The 20,814-nt window shown below is 43.2% G+C and overlaps 1 protein-coding gene across 10 annotated transcripts in view; it reads right to left on the bottom strand.

Annotated features, from left to right (window-relative positions):
* KLHL32 (kelch like family member 32) overlaps window positions 1–19,944 on the bottom strand; it is a 172,651-nt gene extending 152,707 nt beyond the window's left edge. For 6 of the 10 annotated variants that reach the window (XM_084889263.1, XM_084889268.1, XM_084889269.1 and 3 more), the window contains exon 1: window positions 7,900–7,997. In XM_084889263.1, the coding sequence (XP_084745389.1) occupies window positions 7,900–7,946 (47 nt within the window). In that variant the 5' untranslated portion in view covers window positions 7,947–7,997. Of the gene's footprint in view, window positions 1–7,899; window positions 7,998–19,536 lie in introns of those variants that run through there. The other 4 variants (XM_084889267.1, XM_084889272.1, XM_084889270.1 and 1 more) reach the window with 1 other exon arrangement.
* Between the last annotated feature and the right edge of the window lie 870 nt (window positions 19,945–20,814).

The following is a 20,814-nucleotide window of genomic DNA, read 5'->3' as shown; positions in this document are numbered from 1 at the left end:
TTTCATCATTGATGTTTCTATCTCTCTAACCCTCTCCCTTCCTCTCTGAAATCAATAAAAATATAAAAAAATAAAATCAGTGTTTCCCAGAGCTTCATTTGATGAAAATGTGCCTAAGTCATTCAGAAAACTAATTTAAGGAATTAAAGCAAATTAAGTATGGTTAATTATTTTTATTTTTTATTTTATTGATTTTTTACAGAGAAGAAGAGAGAGGGATAGGAAGTTAGAAACATCGATGAGAAAGAATCATCGATCAGCTGCCTCTTGCACACCTCTTACTGGGGATGTGCCCACAACCAAGGTACATGCCCTTGACCGGAATCGAACCCGGGACCTTTCAGTCCGCAGGCCAACACTCTATCCACTGAACCAAACTGGTTTGGGAAAGTATAGTAATTCTTAATGGGGATACCAACAGGCTCCTCCCTCCCCGCAAAGTACTGATTTTTTGGCTCCTTCAGTAAAATTTAGTTTGCTATTGGAACATGTGCATTTTATAAGCTGTACCTTGAAAAGCATTTTCAGATAACTTTATTTTTTGAAATTTCACCCTGGTAAGCAAGTCTTTGAAAATGACTTGAAAAATTTGTTTGCAAAAGTACAAAGGAAGAAATGACACCTAAGAAAGACTAATGAGCTATGCGTGGCAGTCTAAATCCTAAAGTGTTAAGTATCTTGCATTTCCCCCAGGCTTCTAACCTTGAGGTAAGCTCAATCTCTGGTTGTGCATTTCATGTCTTTCTATTTGTGATTGTGCATTCCACCTCATCTACTAAGCTTTCCCTTCTTTAAATTCCAACAATGTATGCCTGTGTTAGGGATGCTTCCATTAGGCCCAGGTGACAGTTGTATAAATCTTACAGTTATATCTGCCCTCTGCTGTTCTGGGAGTGTGTTCAGGACAGGAGCACCTATAACTGAATAAATGAGAGTAGGTAAAATCTTACTGCAGACTCTGGCACGCAAGAAAATTAAAAGCTCCTCCCCCTGTTTCTCTAACCCTATTCTACCAGCTGGAAGTTCTGCCTTCTTGAGGTTGCTCAAGGAGGGCATGGCACGGTTCTGGAAGTAACATGGCAAAGTGAAAAGGGCTGGGTTGCCGAGTGCCTCTGGTCTCCAGGCGACGCACGCATACCTTAGCTGGACGCTCACTAAGTCCACTTGTCATTGCCAGTGCTTGACCTGGATACTGGCTGCACTGAACATCGACACACGGTCTCTCCTTCCTGAATCATACTATTTCCTTGGCTTCTGTGACTCCATCTACTCTGGTTTTCCTCCTTCCTCATTGGTCACATATTTAGTTTACTCCTATGTGCTCCTCCTTCTCTATCTATCATTAAGTGCTCCTTGAGTTTCATTTTAATGACCTACTCTATCCCTAGGCAACTCCAACCCAAATAAAAAATTGTATCACAGAGCCATAGATAGAGAGCAGGCTCACAGCTCTGGGGAGGAGAGTGTGCTTGGAGAGATTGCACAAAAAGGGGAAAAAATAGAAAGAACTCATGAACAGGGACAACAGTGTGGTTGGTGACTGTGGGGAGAGATTTGGGGAAGGTAGAAGAGGATATAGGGGTATAAATAGTGATGGAAAAAATATTAAAATTGTATCATAGGTCCATTCTTCTACGATGTCCAATCATACAATAACCTCTTATTTGGCATCCTCATTTAAACATTGTAAAAACAGTTCCAATTTAATATTGCCATCACTACACTGGTAATTGCCTTCACCCATCCCTCCCCATCCCCAAACTCTTCCAGAATTCATTTCTTTGTGAAAAGTACCAACATATACACAGTCTCACAGAGTGTCACCACCAAGCAGTTATATAGATTAGTACCACCACCCATGCAAATGGCACCTTCACCCACACAGCTGTTTGGAATGGCGCCACCACCCACACAGATGTAGGAGTCTCTAGGTGTCTCTTTCCCTCACCCTCAGTACCCAATCCATCACCAAGATTTGAAAAATTTACCTCTTAAACCTTCCTTCAATAGTCTTCTCTCTTCCTCTCTCCCCATTTCTCTAAGCCAAGCTGCTAGCTTCATCTCTGACCAGAACCGGAGCGATGGACTCAGTGTCTTCCTATACTGAGGAGTACTCTCCTCTAACCAGAGCCACTGTTAGCCTTCCAGGTCCTGTCACTCTCTGATCAAAACCCCTCCTCAATGGCTTCCCACTGTTCTTAGGAAAAAGACCAGTATCTTTACAGGCCCAGGTGTGGTCCTGCCCCACCCACCCTCCAGCACCCTCCCCCACACTCTGCCGGGCTCTCTGCACCCTTCCTTGTGAGGTGACAGCAGTGCACACCATTTTCCCCTTTACTGCAAGCATTTTTTTGTCCTCTAACCTTCACTGCATTGACTTGTCACATCCTTCAAACCCCAATGCCACTTTCTCGGGGAAGATTTCATGCCACTCTACCCTCTTTCCCAGAGCAGGTCAAGACCTAATATCACAAACCTCCTCATCCTAGCATTTATTTCTAGGGGCATTTACCCTCACTTGTGAGATCATCTGAAGAATGCCTGTCACATCTACGACAGTGTCAGCTCCAAGACGACAAAGGTCTGGTCTGTCTCCTTCACCCCTGGCTCATCAGCACCTGGCCAGCGCCTGCCATTTAACGGACGCCCAGTAACTGTGTGACAAGTATGCATTCTTTACAGAACAGAATAGCTGTCACGACAAAACTGGCGGTGCTTTTTAAGCAAAAACACCTGACAGCATATTTAAGAAGAATAACAACAGAGAATACTTCGTGGCTTTCATCCTGAAGTGAGCTAGCGGGGAGGTCACACAAGCAGACCTGGTGTGGTGCATGACTCACCGCTGTTCATCAGCACTTGGGGCCGAGTCCTGGAAAACCCGGGTGGCGGTCAGAATGGCACTGTCCACATTCTTATCACCACCACCTCCAGGGGGAGATGAAACTGGGAAGAAAGGCTTGCTCTCCCCCAGCGATAGGGGAGCGACCATTATTTCCCAGGGCTCTCCTGCTTCGGCCTAACAATCTCAACAGCAAAAAGTTACTGAGTGCCTACTTTGGGCGGGACAAGGACACTTATGTACATTATTGGACTTGATCCACATGATTATACGGCAAAGCGTATAATTATACGGTATCACTGTCCCCAGAGCACAAATGAGGATACTTAGGTTCAAAGAGAGAGATATGTTTCCCTAGACAAAACAACTAGTAAATGAAAAGAACTGGGACTCAGCCTTAGGGCTGCCTGTCTTCAAAGCCAGTTCCACGTGTGCAGGCCCCACTGTGGCTGGTGCACAAAGGAAGATAGGCAGCTACAAGCAGCCAAAGCCCACGGGCGATGGGGGAGGAAAGTGGCTGGTACACAGGGGAGCCCAGAGGCAGCTTTAACATCCCTGGTCATCAGGGAGGACCTGAGCAGCCCCAAGCGGTGCACAGCATGGAGAAAGGTGGATGTGGCATTGGTAGCACTGGCCAAGCACAGGAGAGGCTGGATTCCAGAAGAAAAGACCTCCACTGGGGGGCGCCCTGCCTGCCCAGGACCTCAGGCAGGGAACAACAGTGAACCCAACAGAGCTGAGGTCTGGTCCTGACGCTGGAGGGCCTTGGCCAGACGTGTGTTGTTTTGTTTCCACGATGGGATTATTCCCATAGCTTTCCTTCATCCACTGGTGGCCAGAGAAACCCCTGATAAGAAGCAAACAAAAATCCTTGGTATGAAGCACATTCGGAAATGTGTTGTGTTGAGAACACCCAATTTGGGAAAATATAATACAGGTAAATTGTTGGGTTTCTTTACATAGCCAATTCCTGGAGGCTTTAAGGGTTTTGTTTTTGTTTTAATAAATGGCACATTGCTTGACAAAGAGGCTTAGGAGTCAGACATACATAACACTAGAGGTTGTATGGAAATCAATATTTCCCAAATTCATATTTACAGAGCCTGGGAAAGAGAGCTGGTTGGCACTGAGCAGAATTAGAAGGCAAGTGGAAAAGTGCTTGTTGATAATAATTAACCCATAAAGGTCTTAAAGAAATCACTGGCAGTTTTTAGACAGGAGAGTGCAATTATAGAAATCAAGTTTCTAACGATTATTACTCTGACAGCAGTTTACAGGAAGGGAAAGGAAGTGGCTCAGAGACTAGCAAAGAATCTGTAGCGCTGAGCACCTGCATCAGAGAGCAGCCAGGAGATGGGAAGCGGGGAGGCGCACAGGGAAGATTTTGGGAGGGAGACTGAGAGGCCCCGGTGGCTGAATACTGAGATAACACTCCAGTTATCTTCAAATAAGCTCAGATGCCTATGAAACATGGACCTGTTTTAATTGTATGCAAATGAACATATTTGCATACAATTTAACACACATTTGCTGAGCTCTGTTAAACACTGGTGGTCTGAAGTCAGAGGAGGCCAATATCCAAACGTCTAGAAAAGGCAAGTTTATTGGTCCAGAGGCTGAGCAGAGGCTACCTACGATAGAGTGGAGAATAACTGAAACCGGGCACAAGTAAGTTTTAGAGGATGAGGGAAATATTCTAAAAGTGGATTGTGGTGAGAGCTGTGAAACTCTATATACATGTGCTAAAAATCCAATACAGTGGGTTATGTTTATGATATATCCATATCCCCCAGTAAAAAGTGCTAGGAGCTGTGTAAAACAGTAAGACAGGTACGGTGAACTGGGAGGGAAGTGGTGGTGGTGGCAGGTAGATTTCTGTTTTAAATAAGGTAATAATCACAGTGGGCCTCAGTGAGAAGGTGGCATTTAAGCAAAGGCCTGAAGGAGGTGAGGGACAGGCAAGAGGAGGGGCATCCAGGCCCAGGGAACCAGGAGCTGAGGGCACAGACTCTAAGCAGAAAAGCCAGTGAGACCAGGGCAGGAGTGGACAAGGAACGGATAGAAAGTGAGGTCAGGGGATGAGAGAGGATGGATGGTGCCAGAGTATTGATTTGGGGTGGCAGCTACTGCAGTTTTGAGCAAAAGTGTCAGATGACTTAACTCGTGTTTTAAAAGGATCCCTCTGGCTGCTGTATTGAGAAGAACCTAATGGGAGGTAAAAGAGACAGGGGATCTGTGGCATTAATTTAAACAAGAGATGATGCTGATGGGGACCATCGTGTCCGCAAGAGGTGGGGAGAAGGGTCAGGTTCTGAGAATACTTGGAAAGTACACAATTTCCTGACTGCTTGGATGTGAGCTGTGAGAGAAAAGAAACCTACAGACAGAAGCTATGGACAAGGCAGGTTTGGAGAAGGAAAACTTGAAAAGGACGTGTTGGGGACTTGCCACTCGGCTATATTACATATGCCCAAATCCCTGCACAAAATTTTAGTAACTTTCTTTTAACGATCAACTTCACTGTAAGGTAGGTTTCCTCCCAATACATTCATTAGAAATGAATTGGCCCTGAAAGTGTAGAAATGTTTCTTTTAAAATTCCGATTCTTGGCCTTCTTTTATCTTTGGGGCTACGCAACAGCAGATAATCTTGTAACTTCTTAGTGATCCTTCTATGACATTAGACTTAACCTGCTGGAAAGGTCCCGCTCCCGGTCCAAGTTAACCAATGAAAAGCACAGTGACCCCGAATGGCAGTCACTCATCCCCAAGCGATTCCCCTTAAAGGGCCAGCTGAGCTAGGAAACGATCCAATCAATGGAGGTTGGGATACATTAATGAAATCCAACTCCTATAAAAATATCAATGTCAGAGAGAAATGTCAGCGTGTGAAGCATTTCAAAGAAGTGACAAAATACACCCAGCCAGAGTGGCTCAGCAGCTGAGCATCAACCCAGGAACCAAGAGGTCACGGGTTCGATTCTTTGTCTGGGTAATGCCTGGGTTGTGGGCTCACTCCTCAGTAGGGGACATGCAGGAGGCAGCCAACCAATTATGTTTCCCTGTCATCAATGTTTCTATCCCTCTTCCTTTTTCTCTCTTTAAAGAAAACCAATAAAGTCTAACTTGACCTATGAACCAGGAGGTCACGGGTTCAATTCCAGGTCAGAGCACATGCCGAGGCTGCGGGCTCCATCCTCAGTGTGGAGCATGAAGGAGGCAGCTGAGCAATGATTCTCTCTCATTATTGATGTTTCTATTTCTCTCTCCCTCTCCTTTCCTCCCTGAAGTCAATAAAAATGTTTTTTAAAAAGAAAATCAATAAAAACTTATTTTAAAAAAAGAAATGTCAAAATTCAGGGTCAATCTTTCGTATGAATCATTATTCCTTAGGAGAAAGCTACTATACTGAAACGAAGGTAGAAAAGGTTAAATTTCTACCTGGAGATTTAAATAACACCTAAGTCTCATTTGCCAATGTAAAAATACAGATTTTCTTTCTTCCGCTTCTAAATGTACATGCATGAATTGGGTTCTCTATTTGTTCTGCACACTGGGCCACCGGACTTCTCTGTGTGAACATTATCATTAATACGCCAGTTAGAAATACACATTAAACTCAGCAGCTGTGCCCAAGGCCATTACTTCCTATAATTTGGCACAGATGGCCAAAGAGATGATTTTGGCAGACTGGCCCAGTGCTAACCACCTAATTGATGCTGCAGCCTCAAAACCAGCTTATCTAATTTTATAGTTATCTTCACCCTTCTTCTCTTTCTCTCCCTGTCTCTATTTGTCTCTCTCCTGTCCTTGACATAAAAGGCAGGAGAGTACACCCTAACTTGAATTTAGCAACACAGCATTTCACCTGATTTCCTAGGGAGGAAAAGGTAAATCAATAAAACAATTCCAGTTCTGAAACAGTTATTCTTTAAATCAAAAGACTTTTTCTTTAACTCAAAAATATTCCTAAATATTAAAATAAAGAAAGGTTCTGGAAGAGCCGAACCTTTCTTTCAAGAAATCAACCTGGCCAGAACTGGTTTGGCTCAGTGGATAGAGCATTGGCCTGCAGACTGAAGAGTTTTGGGTTCGATTCCAGTCAAGGGCATGTACCTTGGTTGCGGGCACATCCCCAGTGGGGAGTGTGCAGGAGGCAGCTGATCGATGTTTTTCTCTCATCGATGTTTCTAACTCTCTATCCCTCTCCCTTCCTCTCTGTGAAAAATCAATAAAATAAAATAAAAATAAAAAAGAAATCAAGCTGGCTTGTACCTAACACATTATCAGAGGAACTACCACAACAGTCATAATAAGGATTAAATTATCAGGGATGAATAAATATAAGTATGGTATCTGCTCTCTCACACATATACCTCAAAGTGACTTCTCTTAAATTTATAATTAGGCAATATCCTCACCATGCATAACTGATTATTTTCATACACATCAAAAATTCATTTATAATTTCACAAGCAGTCGAATAGGCAAGGGTTATTTTTCTCCTTATCTAGATATTGGTGTTTAACATTTGTATATCTCTTCAAAATGCCTGGTATTCAAGTGTTTTGATGCTTTAAGATCATGATAGTTAAGATCATTGCCAGCTGGTGTGGCTCAATGGTTGAGTGTCGACCCATGAACCAAGGGGACATTGGTTCTATTCCTGGTCAGGGCACATGCCTGGGTTGTGGGCTCCATGCCCAATAGGGGGATATGCAGGAGGCAGCCAATTGATGATGTTTCTCTCTCATCGATATTTCTGTCTCTCCTTCTCCCTTTCTCTCTAAAAATCAATAAAAACATATTTATAATAAATAAAATAAAAATAATTTACTACTGGGAAAAAAAAGGTCATAAAATTCCCCTCGGGGACACACACACAGTCACACTCTGTTTCAGCCAATCTCTAAGGACAGAGAAGTCTATTAAAAACCTGCAAAGCACATTCTGAACCCTCCCAAAAATAAAGAAAAATGACAACTAAAACCATACCTTCTCTGTTCCCAAAATCCTGCCACAAAGATCTATAGTATTCTGCGGCAATTCACTACTGACCTGTTAATCAATGACTCATAACATTTCATCCACAGTAGAAATAGCATTCTTCAGTTGGCTTACATAATGCCATATAGTCACCATCAATGCTCTAAATCTAAAAAAAAGGAATAAAATAAAAAGCATCTGATTTTATCTTAGGCAAAAATGCACACAATTCAATCTACTTTGATGAAGACATTTATAAAGAAGCTCTCTAACACAAGCCACCTGATTGTTGTGCAAAAATTTGAGTGGAAAATCCTAACTTCTGTCTCGGCATGATGATGTTAATCGCACATCACAGCTTCTATCCACACAGGGAGCCTGGTTAGTAAAGAATTGCCTACAATGTTCAAATGTCCACCGAGCATCCGGAGAGCTGCGTGAGCTCAGAACTGAATTGACTTGTTATCTTTTGTTAAATGTAAATGACAAGAAAGCTGAGAGGCCTAGTTCCAGGTGGCACAGCTGTACTTGGGAGGGAGGAAAAAGAAGCAAGAATGTGAGCAGGTCACTGCACTCGGACCCACGGCTCCCAAATTAGACCTGCATCAGAAACGCTTTGGGAAGGTTTTTCAGCGCGCAGAGGCTTGGCACCAATGCCGATTCCAACATAATGATCATAGAGGTTTTGGGAATCTGTATTTTAAAAACAACTCCAGGGCATTCCGAGGGTCAGCCTGGTTGCGAACAGCTGGGCTGGACTTCTTTGTAGAAGAGTGGTAAAACATGAATTTCTAAGGCAAGGCTGCAGGCTTGCCAATCAAAAGCAGTAACAGAATACTCTTAATATAAACAGAGCACTTTAAAATTATGTCTTATTTTGTTCTCGTGATCCTTAATGTAATCCCAATCGAGAAGACTTAATTAAGCACAGAGTTCTGAAATCAAGCCACCACCACCCCGGCCACGGGCAGAGCTAGAAACCCAAGAAAGAAATAGGACTCTTGCTTTCCCAACCCACCTCACTATGCCCTGCCCAGTCTCACTTCACCCCACAGAATACTACCAATGAGAGTTCTGCTGTGACTAGCGCAACCATAGGTGTGAGCAGCCTTAAGAAAAGGCCTTATCAACTCTGGCACTGGTCTTAGGAAGCTGGGAGCTGGCCCGGGAGAAGTGGCTGGCTCCTGTGAGATAATCCTCTTTCCTGGCTGAGGTACTATAGAGTATTGTGCTACCACATAGAAAAAGCCTTTCCTGAAACTCTCAATATGTTCCCATAGGAAGTCAACCACGAGGCTCCAGATAAGAAAAAGAGAGGCACCTGATCTTAAAAAAGTTCTTAAGTCAGTGAGACCTGGGTTTCCTAAATAACTTGGTCAACAGTTGGCCCAACCCCTTCAGCAGGCTCACTTAATGTTGGCATGCAGCAAGTCCTCTTACACCCTTGCCTCTGTCTCCTCATCAAAGAAATGAACAGAATACCAATGGCTGCTGATTGAAGCATTGCAAGTTTGCACATGAGCAAAGAAAATTTGGAAACAATCATTTCCCAAGAACAGGTCAATCTACAGGAAGTGGAAGAACCCCAAGAAGACTGTGACCAAAGAGGAAAATGCAGTAATTAACACATATGTAGAAGGTCTGGGAATTTCATGCCTCATTAGGCCCAGGGGTAAAGAAAGTCCTAATTTTAAAAGACAATGTGTAGGGCTGGCGCTACTACATACTTAAACCATGTAACTAACTTCTGTCCCTAGTCTATGCTCACCAAACACTCGGCCACAAGGAGAGAATATGCTCACCAAAGAATTGCAGCCATATCTCCAAACTCGTTGATATACATCAAATATATTAGTGCTCCATTTGATAGCAATTAACAAAATACCATGATACAATAAATTAACTGCAGGCTTCTATATTGATAGAACAACATACAATGCAGAAATAAAAAACCGTTAACTTTGTGAAAGATTACAAGGTCAGAGAAGGGAAGCTTATCATAAAACCCACAGATGACACTGAGATACACAAATTAGAATTCCAGTAAAATGGCAAGTGAAATGCTGTGTATAAAGGCCTTAAGGCTGTGCATGAGTTTCTCAAATGACATTTGATCAATTAGGAAGACCTTTAAGAAATGATAAATTGCTCTGTGACCGAAGCTAAAGAAGATAAACTGTGCCCAAATTAAATCTGATTGTAGGTTACTAATGTTTTCACAGAAGAAAAAACCAAAACTTCCATTCCATATTTCTTTAGGCCCTGAATTCTCAAAACACCAATCAGCCATATCAGCTCAAGGTCATCATCTGGGAGAGAGTAGTGAATCTTCACAGAGAAAGGTTATTGGATTTTATCTACAGGACACTGCTGCCTATCACAACAGCAGGGTTTTAAAAAAACATCTCCTTTCAGGAAATGTCAAACGGATTAGATGAGGAAGCAAACAGACTCTATCAAAATAAATCTCTTCTATTCAGATACCTACCTCGATTATGAACCTAAATTTCTTAAACAATAACCGTAGCTGTCATGTAAGAAGTGGTTGAAAATATGCTCATATTTAAAGTGGGCATATGATTTTGTGACTGCTGGCCTGCAAATTGGACGTGGAAACAAGATCTGGCACTGCTGCCATCTTGGCTGCCATAGTTTTTGTCTGAGTATGCACATATGCACACCTAACTATGATTAATATCCACTACATACTGAATCTTTAAAAATTTTTTACTGTATTCTCTTCTGGATTCATAGAGGTTAAAGGATATTCTGATTTTGACAAAGGATCACAAATTTAGCATTATCAATTTCCTAAGCCTTTCTTATTTTAGGTATCTAAACTAACGTTACTCATTAACTATTAAAACTAGTGCATCTGAATTATTAAATTGCAACACATTTAAAGAAACATAGAAACGAATACTTACACATATCCATGCCTGCATACATACATACATATAGACATAAACACCTACATGCCACAGCACACAAGAAGCAGTATTTTCTGGAAGGATGTGCTTTATAATTTATGTGATGAATTACATAAAACAGAACTTAGCTTGGTATACGGGTTCCTAAAATGTACTGCTCAGACTACCTTCCTGTAACCATTCCTTGTTATCACTACTACAAAAGTCACCAGCACGGTGGTTTGCTAGTAGTACCCACTGCTGTCTAGGTTACCCCAAGCCCAGGAGCTGAGAGGGTGACCTTGAAAAAAGTCAAAACACTATAATCTCATCTGCATTCCTTGGTCATCAGAGAACCAAACGGTATCAAAAAAAAGCAGCAAAATTACTCTGCCACTTATGAGAGTAAGGAGTTGCTTGGCAGGGGTGCAGGAGAGGACAGACAGTGGTACAAAGAAAGAAAAAAAAATAGATTTAACTAAGAACGTATTCCCCTTGGGAAGGTTTTAATCCTATCTGACTTGAATTTTTCTGTTGAGCATGGTGGGCTTTTGACCTTTTCATAAAATCGTCATTCAGCATAAAGAGAAGCCTGTAATTGTCTAGAAAGATGTAGACAACTAGAACTTGATCTCACAGAAACGCTAGGAGGTCTGTGACTGCTTGGTGCTGCTTTTGTCAACCCACAGGGGACACAAGGGGCACCTCTGGGCTTTACACAGCTGGGGACCCCTGAAGAGACCCAACAATAGAGCCCCGGTGAGCTGCCTGGACAGGAAGCAATGGGCCCTCCCTCCTTTTCCCTGGGCCAGGCTGGGGCTACAGGAGCCGCCAATGTGAGGGGGAGGTGGCTTGCCAGAGAGGTGACACCAGTAACCCCAATCCATACATGCCTCTCCCCAGGAGAGTCCACGCAAGCAGCCCACTGCTCACTAAGCGGTAATGCAGGAAGAGGGTAGCTGCTACCCTCTCGGGCTGACAGCCAGATTAAGACATTTTATATGGTGCCCAAATTTTAAGTGAATTCTACCCTCATTTTGAGGAAGGTCAGGAGAGGAGGGGAGCGACAAAGGGAAGGAATTGATAAATACTGAGATTTTACTACGCGCCAGGCATTGTCCTAGATCCGTGGCCGGCAAACTGTGGCTCACGAGCCACATGCGGCTCTTTGGCCCCTTGAGTGTAGCTCTTCCACAAAATACCATGGCCTGGGCGAGTCTATTTTGAAGAAGTGGCGTTAGAAGAAGTTTAAGTTTAAAAAATTTGGCTCTCAAAAGAAATTTCAATCGTTGTACTGTTGACTTTGCCGACCACTGTCCTAGATGTTTTTTCTATGTATATCTTATTCCACCTCAGTGTAGCCTATAATCTAGGTAATAGAGTTCCCATTTTACAGATCAGGAAAATGAGACCTAGAGGGGATATGTAACTAGACTGTTAATAACAGAGCCCAAAAGTGTCAAATTTAGTATTCAAATCTGGCTCCCAAGGCTTAGGTTCTTTGACGGCCAAACTACATTGCACATACACGTGAATAACTAAGACTCACAAATAACAAGTAATGATTTTAAATGAGGTACCAGAACCTATGTCATTTTTTTTTTTTAAATGGCAAAATGCCTCCTCCTCTGAGCTTGGTGTCTATTCTATTAGCATTGACTGCGTTCTCAGGGAAACCATCAGCCAGGATCAAACTACTTATCCCATCGATATTCTCTGTGCCAAACCGGTTGTACTGTGGGAGGGCGGAGGGAAGCCCTGCTTCGAACTGGAACTGGCTCATCTGGCATGAGAAGCAGAATATATTATGCCTCAAATAAACATGTAGGAGAAAGTCAAGCGTCTATGAAAACTGCCAAAGATTTTCCTTCTTCATTTAAAAACCATCTTATCAGGTTGGCAATTTCAATCTTGCAAAACTATTTTAGACAAATTTACAGCTTCCAGTGCTTTTGCCATATGCGGAATTAACCTGAATCCAAGCAAAGTTTGCAAAACTGTTATTTCTTATGCATAGTTCTTTTAAAAATCTCACCCAAATGTATAGTGCCACACGTCTAAATCGAGTTGAATTCAGTGCAGTAATGCATTACACTGTGCACAGGCAGCAATGCAAGGACAAAAGAAATGTGAAGAAAGTTGAATGCTTCATCTGTCTTTTTTTTTTTTTTTTAACATATTTTATTGATTTTTACAGAGAGGAAGGGAGAGGGATAGAAAGTTAGAAACATCTATCAGCTGCCTCCTGCACAACCCCCACTGGGAATATGCCCGCAACCAAGGCACATGACCTTGACCAGAATCGAACCCAGGATGCTTCAGTCTGCAGGCTGACGCTCTATCCACAGAGCCAAACCAGTTTCGGCTCTTCCTCTGTCTTAAAGGGTAAAGATCTCAGCTAGAAGGGCATGGGAAATGAAGGAGCCAATGAGAAATGACAGAACCAGAGAAAAGGTGAACAAAAGAAATCCCATCTATTAATTTCCAATAGGAGGGAAAGTAAGATTCTAGGATAAATTATCCAGTTCCACTCCCCAACCTGGAAGAAATTCTGAAATAATATGAACCCCTGACATAAGGACAAGAAAGGGGAAGGAAGGCACTGCCCGACAAGAGACATAACCAGGCCTCTCTCTGCTGTCCTCAGATAGCCCCGTGGAAGAAGATGGGCTCCTTACATTGTTGTTTCTAACGTTTCCCATTAGTTGCCCAATAAAGGTGTGAAGAGCAAATCATTATTGGTTTATGCAGTAGTGCCCCTTTATCCACAGTGGATGTGTTCCAAGACCCCTAGTATATGCCTGAAACCTCGGATAGGACCAAACCCTAGATAAACTATGTTTGTTTGTTTTTTGTTCCATACACACCTATGATAAAGTTTAATTTCTAAATTAGGAACAGTGCGAGATTAACAACTAATAATAAAATAGAACAACTATAAAAATATACTGCAGTAAAAGTTATGTGAATGTGATCTCTCAAAATATCTTATTGTACTATACTCACTTTTTCACTTCAAGGAAGCACTTTATAGCTCCTCTTTGCCATATCCAAATTGCCAGCATCACTACTCTTGTGTTTTGGGGTCAATACTAAGTAACGTAAGGGTTACCTGAACACAAACACTAGTATACCTTGACAGTCAACCTGACAGCAGAGTTGGCTACTGAGTGATCAATACGTAGGTAACATATACAGTCTGGATTAACTGAACAAAGGGATGATTCATGTCCCAGGAGGCATGGAGTGGTCAAGTGTGAGATTTCATCACACTACTCAGGATGGCCTGTAATATAAAACGTATGATTTATTTATGGAATTTTCCATTTGATATTTTTGAACTGTGGTCGACTGTAACTGAAACCATGGAAAATGGAACCACGGATAATGGGGGACTACTGCATTGTGCTTGATGGGAATTAAAATCCCTCCAACTTTAAAGCAAATCCCTGTCATACCAAATGTCCTCCGTGCTAGACTCTAGCTAGCTATGACACGTTTTCTACTTTATTTCATCCTGTTACCTTGTGGCCATCATCCTAACACGTAGCCCTCCCAACCAGTCATCACAGAGCTAGTACTCGAATATAAGTCTCACTTCCATCTGCTCATCACTTTTTTTTTTTTTTTTCATATTTCATTTCAGGGTAACAAAAATGTCCACCCAATCAGGATCAAGAGCAGAGTCCATTCATCTGGGTTTTAGTATAGATTTTCAAATAGCTAACACACAGCTTACATTTCTCCTTACTTGTCCCACAGATATGAGACATCATCAATAGTGCATTCAATGTTAAAATCTCTGTAAGAGCCTCCCTAATCTTCGAGTCTATGACGCTACAAAAGAAAATGTTTACATTGATACATTCTTCTTTTTTTTTATATAACTTGCAGAATCCCTTTCCCAAGTTTTGAAAACCCAAATATTTGTCTACTCCAATTGAATTCATGTAAAATATATAAGTAGGCTCCCTTTCCACAGAAAAGTGGTATCAAAAGAGGAAACTGCATGCCAAATGTTGTATGTTAAGAAGACAGGCACGCCATAATAGTTCACGGGTATTTACTGTATATCAGACCCTGTATAGAGAATCTAATGCTTGTTTCCTCCTTTGCTGTTTCCTTTCAGCCTTTTAGAAGAATCCGCACTGTACTCTCCAGATGTTCCTCTGTGTCTACAAGCTCCCCCCTTAGCCTCCTTCACCAACTTGTCTTTTTCCACCTCTCCCCACACATTCCAGTTCCATCTTCTTGCTGCACTACATCTTACAGACTGTATTTCCTCTCACAGTCTGATCATCCCTTGAGCTCATCAGTATCAGACCTCTAGTACATTATCCTCTCAACTCCCATTTCCAACTGATTGGCAGTGCTTCCCATCCTGCCACAGCTAACGGGATCATTTACTGTCACCAGACTCAGCCATCCAAGTCCAGAACTAATTCTCCTACACAGGACTTACCTGATCGCCACAATCAGGATATTTTTAAAAAAAATTTTCCTGTATTGTGCTATATGGGATATTGTCTCTGTATTGTATAATTTAACACACAACTGTCTCCTGATCACAATTCTATACATGTCTCTAACCTCATCAGGTAATCGGCAGAGAAGGGTGGGTGTGAAGGAGAGGAGCTGCTGAGGTCTAAAGTTTTATTTCATTGATCCAGTTTAACTTCATAAAGTTTTGGGTTCTTTATCGGTGAAATGGAAGTAAGATGCCCACTGATAGGGATGTTGAAAAGACAATATGGAGTAGGCAGTTTGTAGGGACTGGGAAAGTGGAAACCGCAGGAGCAGTTGTGTATGTTTGCTGTGAATCCTTGAAGGCAGACATGTGACCTCCAGAGCACTCAGCCAGGACTTTGTTATGCTATTGACTAACATCTGCATGTCTCCATGCCTGTGGCTTCTGCTCCTGCGTAATGTAATTATCTGTGTCTTCCAATGGTCTTAGGCTCTACAGCAGAGGTTCCACAGGTTAACTGCTAGCACGGTCGCCTAAGACCATTAGAAAACACAGATATTTACATTATGATTCATAACAGTAGCAAAATTATAGCTATGAAATAGCAACAAAAGTAATTTTATGATTGGGGGTCACCACAACATGAAGAACTGTATTAAAGGGTCGTGGCATTAAAAAGGTTGAGAACCATTGCTTTAGAGGATGATTTTAGAGTAAGAGAACTATTAGAAGTCCCTGTCCAAATCTTGGCTTTTTAAAATTTATTGAGAAACTTGCCTTTTTAAAAAATATATATTTTTATTAATTTCAGAGAGTAAAGGAGAGAGAAATATCAATAATGAAATAGAAGCATTGATCAGCTACCTCTTACACACTCCCTACTGGGGATCAAGCCTGCAACCTGGGCATGTGCCCTGACTGGGAATCTAACATTGACCTCCTGGTTCATAGATCAATGCTCAACCACTGAGCCATGCTGGCCAGGCTTGGCTTTTTTTTTTTTTTCTTTTCTTTTTTTTTTCTTTTCTTTTTTTTTCTTTTCTTTTTTTTTTTTTTCTTTTCTTTTTTTTTTCTTTTCTAAAAGACACCTTTTGGGATCCACAAGAAACAAGGTAAATAAAATAACTTTTATCATTTCTTTTTTATTTTATTATTTATTGTTGACAGTATTATAGATGTCACCCATTTCCTCCCATCCCCTCTCCACTCAGCCCCACCCCACCCCAGGCCTTCCACACACTATTGTCTACAACAATGGACTATGTATATACCCATGTATGTTCTTTGGTTAACCTCTTTCTGTCCTCTCCCTTCTTTCTGATTACTAGATATGCCTCGGAGAAATCTCCTGACATCTCTACAGCTTTAGAAGGAATGTGAGAAAGAGGCAGCTTCTCAAGAGGTATTTACTACATTGCAAGATTACTTAAGAAATAAACAGACTTTCCTCTGCCAGGGTCCTGGAATGAATGTCCCTTTGAGTTCCCATTTATGTTTTTGTTCCTTTGGAATTTGCAGTATTCTGTGGTGGCTTTAACTACCTAAAATCTTAAGAGGAATTTTTCATTGAAAGGTTTAGGATACTCTTTTAAAAAATGTATATATATTCAGAGAGGAAGGGAGAGGGAGGGATAGAAACATCAATGATGAGAGAATCATTGATTGGTTGCCTCCTGCATGCCCCCTACTGGGGGGAGTCTGCAACCCAGGCATGTGCCCTTGACTGGAATCGAACTCGGGACTCTTTAGTCCCCCTGTCGATGCTCTATCCACTGAGCCAAACAATCTAGGATACTCTGTTTTCGGACCAACTTTTTATTCCACCTATTTCTTCAACTAACATTTTCTATACTTTCTGGCCCTATGCCCAAAACAAAAATGAAGCCAGGAACATAAGATATTTAAACTTCAAATGCTTTTGTTTCACCCGATTGAAACATTCCTATTTTGGAGCACTTCATTCTCTTTTATATTCTCTGAAATACAATATAAAGGACCAAGGAACCCTCAAAAACAAACTTGGACCTGTTTATTGGAGAAATGATGAGGAACATTTTTAGAGATTTTAATATCAAAATCAGAAAACTTTTTTAAAAATATTTTTTTTATTGATTTTTTACAGAGAGGAAGGGAGAGGGATAGAGAGTTAGAAACATCAATCAGCTGCCTCCTGCACAATCCCTACTGGGGATGTGCCCACAACCAAGGTACATGCCCTTGACCGGAATCAAACCTGGGACCCTTGAGTCTGCAGGCCGACACTCTACCCACTGAGCCAAACCAGTTACGGCAATCAGAAAACTCTTAATGACTCTTATAATGATGGATGTATTTGTTAGAGAAAAATAGTACAGAAATGAAGGAGACCTAGTAGTTATGGATTGATTGCAAACTGGCAGGCCACAGGCCACATGTGGCCTAGATACATTTAAAATGTGGTCCTTACAGTTTTTAAAATTAAGGACATATCACATAAAAAACATCTGGAAACTTCGGTTTTCTGTGAAAAAGCATGTTTAGAACTGTGGCAACAATCAGCTACAGTAGGAGCAGCCCCATTTATAGTGGTTTTCTCTTTCCAGAAGCCAAAATCCACATCTCCCTGCCTCCCATGCGTCTCCTACCACTCCTTCGTCTCACCTGTCAGAGCTCTGCACACTCTGGCAATGCAGGTACGGGAAAGTTTTAAAGGCAAAGAGCCTGGATTTAAAAAAAAAAAAAAAAAAAAAAAAAAAAAAAAGCTAGCTCTGTAGCCTTCAGCAAGCTGTGAGTTTTCAGGCCCTTCAGCTTTAAAATGAAGATAATTCCTTGACCTCACAAGGTTGTTATGGGGATTCAAAGGGGAGTATACAGAGAGCGCTTTGTGAACTGTCATGTCAAGTGTTTGTCATCGTTATTCATCTCCCAGGCCCCTTTCAGCTGCATAAATCCCCTCTACCTACCTCAGCTACATTGGCTTCCTTGATTCTCACATTATTGCATTCTGTACAACACAGTTTAAAATCCAAATAAAAAGAATTTTATATATGCACTTACATCACTTCATAAAAAATAGGAAAGATGGACAAATATTAAAGGAAAACAAAATGAATTGTTGAATGCCACTGGATCTTTACTAGGTCATCGCTGTTTGTGACGAAGGTATGAAATCAGTGCAAAGTGTAATGACCAGATGGCCGACCCTTTCCAATGCTGTGTTATACGTTCCCCCACGAGGCACCTGAGGCCTTAAGGTAAAACCCACAGCCAGTGATTAGAAGATCCTCTAAGATTAGAGCACTGGCCTCCTCCTTAGGTCTCACCCAGTCCTCCAGGAACGGGCTCACTCCATCAGGAAAAACAACAGCGTGGTCTAAAAAGCTTTCTCTGTGTGTCCTTCCTATGTTTTAACAGGAGCTCTGAAAACTTAGAACCTGGAGTAGTAAGACATGGCACACATTTTATATCTACATCTACCTACATATGTCAAATAATCAATAAGAGACTGGAAAAAAATCTCCGAAATGGAAGAGCTGCAGAAAGCTGCCCTGAAATAATAATGCAGTGGATAGAGAAATGTTAGCAAAGACATGTGTTATGGATGCTATCTCCTCACATTAGGCAATCTCGCATATGTATTCCTGTTCTGGCCAATTTACAACAGAAGGTCATCCTTATGTGATAAATGTATTTATCTTCTGCTTTTTCAATGTTAAGATAATCACGCCCTGTTGAATGAACCGCGGAATACAATGAAATAGAGAGGAAGACAGGATTTTAACTGGAATCAGCTTTCTTTATAAGATCACCAAAATGAGAGTAATGTATGATTCAAGACACACACCCGTTGAAGAAATTTCATCTGACGAATCTTCTGTAAAGCATATCATATAGTGCAATTACCGCTTTTCCTAAAGTTGAATGAAATCATCGCCTGAATACAGATTAACGAACGCCAAATTACCACATGGTTCTCAGTGCATATTTTTTTATTTAAAAAAAATAATAATCAAAAACAAACAAGAGCACCAGGGGAAGACATCAGTTCTTTCCACAGATGTCCCAAGGCTGATGTTTCAGGAAGTCTCCTTGGCAACCAAGGAGCACAGCATACCTTGGGCTGGGGGGAGGGGAGGAAGGCGATGGCAACTCCAGGGCGGGTAGGATAAGTCACCGGGAGTAAGTCCTGGCTCCAGCCAGAGGAAGACGCTGCGTGCCCCTGAAATTTCAATCAACTCCGGCCTCGCCCCACCCCCACGCCCCTGGCGCCCCGGCGGCAGCAGCTTCCCACCTCCTCCCTCCAGTCTGCAGCCAGCAGCCGCGAACAGGTGACCGGGAGGGAGACGGACTCACCCGACGTGGAGGAGAGCGTTCTGCTGGGCTCTGTCCCCGACGCGGCAGGCGGCGCGGGCACCGGGCTGGCTCTCCCCGGTGCACAAGGGCCCCGCTTCGCCCCGCGGTGCTGGGGTTCAGAGAAATCGCAGCGGCTTTTCGCTCTGCCGGTTTGGAGATGCGGTTGTGAAGAAGGAGCGGTGTGTGCGTGAGCGTGTGTGTGCGTGTGTGTGTGTGTGGAGTGTGTGTGTGTGTGTGTATGTGTGTGCGCGCGCGCGGGTGTCAATGAGTGAGTGCGCGTGTGCCTGCGTGCGCGCGCGCCCCTGCGCGCTCCGGGGCTCCCCCGCGGCGAGACCGTGTTTCCCAGCGGAGCCCCCGCGGCGGCCGGTCCCGCAGGTGGCACGTCCGGCTCGCTGTGCCCCGGGCGGCGCGGCGGCTCTCGGACGCACCTCGGCGGGGCCCCGGGCGGGCGCAGAGGCGCAGACAGCCCGGCGGCTCCGCCCCTCCCTCCCTCCCTCCCGCCTCCGGCGACCGGGCACACACGCCCGCCCCCCGCCTCCCCTGCCCCGGGAGCGCGCACGCCGCGCACCCCGCACCCCCGCCCGGTGCCCAAGGCCAGCCCGGCGCGCGCCCGCTCCCCCCGGAAGTTCCCTTCCCCTCGGGCACCTGTGCTGCAGGGATGCGGGGTCACCGGCCGCCTCTGCTGCGGCCCCTCTGGCGACGACCGATACCGGGAAGCCAGACTGCTGGCTTCCCTCTCCCTTACCTGCGGGAACAGACGCTAGGAGCCCAACTTGGTGTGTCTGCAAAGCACTGGCCCTGCTTCCCTCTCCAGGACCCGACTTACGGGGTCAAGTTCAAAATGCCGCTATTCCAACAGGCTACTTTGGAGTCCCCCTTAGGATAGTAGCCTTTATGGTACTGAAGAGACCGGCATCACTGTGACCTTAAGAAATGATAGGGGACTCAAAGGAACTATTGACCCAGAAAGGAACTCACTACAGACTGATTCATTTGCCTCTCAGCATAACCATTATTGCTTGTCGCAGTTTAGGTTTTACAAGGGTATTTCTTGGATCACATGATCTCACACATCTAGAGGAAATAATGAACAACATAAACTGATGAACAAAAACAGATCCAGAGAAAGAGAAGCAGCGATCAGACTTTCAAACCTCAGAGGGAAAGTAGGGGAGGGTGGGGGTAAGGGGAAGAGATCAACCAAAGGACTTGTGTGCATGCATATGGGCCTGCCCAGTGGCCATGGACAACAGGGGGGTGGGGGCATATGTAAGGAGG

The sequence above is a fragment of the Pipistrellus hanaki genome (genome assembly GCF_964339955.1).
Source record: "Pipistrellus hanaki genome assembly, chromosome: 7".
In the NCBI taxonomy this organism is placed as follows: domain Eukaryota; kingdom Metazoa; phylum Chordata; class Mammalia; order Chiroptera; family Vespertilionidae; genus Pipistrellus; species Pipistrellus hanaki.
The sequence above is the reverse complement of the archived record's forward strand: the minus strand, read 5'-3'. Positions and strand labels throughout refer to the sequence as shown.